We start from the raw sequence: 2,362 nt of genomic DNA, 5'->3' as shown, positions 1-2,362 counted from the left end.
AGAAGAAACCGTCTCCCTTTGGTGCCAAGCTGATTTAGGTCCTCGATCTCTCAGGGCAAAAAAAAGGCAAATAAAGGCTTTCCTTTTGTGCAATGACAAACCCCATAGTATTATTAGGATGAAGTCCTGAATATGGGGCCCCACATGCATGTCAAATGAAAGAGGTGGCTAAGGGCAAGCACGCAATGGGGATGAGTCCCCGAGAACTGGGTGAGAGGCCAGGCCGCAGGGAAGCCGTGGCTCCGTTTCCACAGGAGTCTGTCTCTCCCCACCGTTGTTAAACCTGCGGCAGCTTCTGTGCCGCTTCTGCAGCTACGGGAAAAGAAATTATGGAGACAGAGCAAATGCCGACAGATGCACAAGGTAATGTTATAAACACAGGTTCCCCCTCCCCCACCCTGTTTTGGGCACAGCGACCAAGAGTCCTACATCCCCTGGGGGCTTTCGTCTTCCCGGATCTAACCCGACCCTTGGTTGGGCGGGCCCCGCTTTTCTCGAGGACGGGAAGAGGAAGGGAAATCGCCGTCGCTACCGCCCCCAGGCCCCGCTTGCCCTCTGCCGCGGTGGGCGGAGCGGAACGGGGCGGGCCGGGGCCGGTGGTGAGGCTATGCCGGCGGTGCTGGGCGCCGCCTGGGCCTTGTTGGCTGCCGTCTTTCTGGCTGCCCTGCTGCTGCTGCGGGCGCCGGGGCGGGGGGCCGATGGTCTCTCCAGCCTCTTCCAGGATCTTATCCGCTACGGGAAAACGAAGCGCGGCTGGGGCCAGCGGCCGGCCTGGCTGCGCCTCCTCCAGGTGCCCAAGAGGTGAGGGGGGTTCGGAGGGCAGCGCTCCGCCGTGCGAAGAGGTGCTCCGCCGCCATTTCTGTCATTTGAACGCGGCCTTCCTCAGGCCACGGTAGCGTAGGAGTAACTGCATCTGCGTTTCAGTTAGTTCAGCTGAAGATAAAATAGGAAATAAATAGCATTGCGTATTTTCTGTGGAGTCGGGTTCAGTTGTTTGTGGAAGTTTTATTGGGGTTTTACAGATGGGTAACGGAGGAGCATAGAGACTGCGATCATACAGAGTCCATATGTCCCAAATGAGAATAAAATCCCATGAATCCTATAGTCCCATGCGGTATCTGCAGAACAAACCTACCTGCAAGGCTTAGGTCAGGGCCGTGGCGCTACAGACTCCTGAGTGTAACTGTGACTATGCAAATATACTGCAGGTTTACTGTCTTAAACCAATTCTCAGTTGTTGTCTTCTTCCTTCAAGGTTTCTTTTTAAAATATAAGATAGGTTAGTAACAACAGCATATTAACATAACTGGACCCTGCATGAACAGTCTCTAATAAGGCAGAAGAACAGCTGCGTTACCCAAATGTAATCTCTTAATAGCTGCTTAATAGGCTAAAAGAGAGGAAAAAAGCCATCAACTGTACAGCTTTCTATACATTACTGGGATCTCACAGTCTGTGGTAAGATGAGATTCATGACTAGAACCAGCTTTTGACTTAAATGTGACAGGATCTTGCAAGGCCAGCAGGACAGGCCTGGGAGGCTACTGAACCCAAAGATCTGATCACCCCTGATATAATGTTCTTGTTATCACTGACACGTTTTGCATACGTAGCTTTGAAACCAAATGTTACAAAAAGTCTTCTGACACAGCATGTTAATCACACATGGGTTGTAATGTAGTATCTTGGTTATCAGACTTCTGGTTATAGAAAATACCCAGGGATGTGCTGAAACTCTGCGGTACCCTCAGCAAAAATAAGTGCTCATAAAGACTTTGTCTTTGATTGCAGCACACTGCCAAGTGCCACATTCTTGAGGTAGGTTCTCTTTTGAGTTGACCTTTCTCCAACAGAAGTTTCCCACTACTTAGATAGTGTCTGAAGAACATGGCTTTTTCAGGGGACTGGTCTCAAGCTCTCAGCATCTACAAAGTGATTCTGTTATTCGAGTAGTGAACCTGTAACCCTGTTATCTGAAAGAACAGAGAAGATCTTGAAGGTAGCTGTTGAAACATTTTCTGTGTCCATTCATCTGCATCCTGTTTCCAAACAAGCGTTGTATTTTCACTAGCCTGGGCCTGTTTTTAACTTTGCCGTTCCATCTTGTCAAATGTTATGATTCATTTTGGGTTGGTTTGGCAAATACTGAACATTCTTGTCCTTGAGGGATGACACATGTACTTAACTGCAGTGCTGGATTGCTTTGTAGGTCAGACACATCCCCAGCATAACTGGGATTGCTGAAAGCTCTCAGGGCATGTATTTGCTAAGCTGGCAGGACTTGTTTGTGTGCTGGTAGTGAAAAGAATCTCTTATGGAGAAAGTTCTGTGGCAAGTGGTGAGATGGAAGTCCACTGACTAA

At 49.1% G+C, this 2,362-nt stretch overlaps 1 protein-coding gene across 1 annotated transcript in view; it reads left to right on the top strand.

Moving 5' to 3' along the window:
• Window positions 1-607: 607 nt before the first annotated feature.
• Window positions 608-2,362, top strand: part of SRD5A3 (steroid 5 alpha-reductase 3) — a 5,754-nt gene continuing 3,999 nt past the window's right edge. Inside the window, exon 1 of the mRNA XM_010182089.1 lies at window positions 608-801. Within this exon, the coding sequence (XP_010180391.1) occupies window positions 608-801 (194 nt within the window). The remainder of the gene's footprint in view (window positions 802-2,362) is intronic.

This window comes from Mesitornis unicolor, unplaced genomic scaffold (assembly GCF_000695765.1).
Source record: "Mesitornis unicolor isolate BGI_N332 unplaced genomic scaffold, ASM69576v1 scaffold39213, whole genome shotgun sequence".
Classification (NCBI taxonomy): domain Eukaryota; kingdom Metazoa; phylum Chordata; class Aves; order Mesitornithiformes; family Mesitornithidae; genus Mesitornis; species Mesitornis unicolor.
The sequence above is the reverse complement of the archived record's forward strand: the minus strand, read 5'-3'. Positions and strand labels throughout refer to the sequence as shown.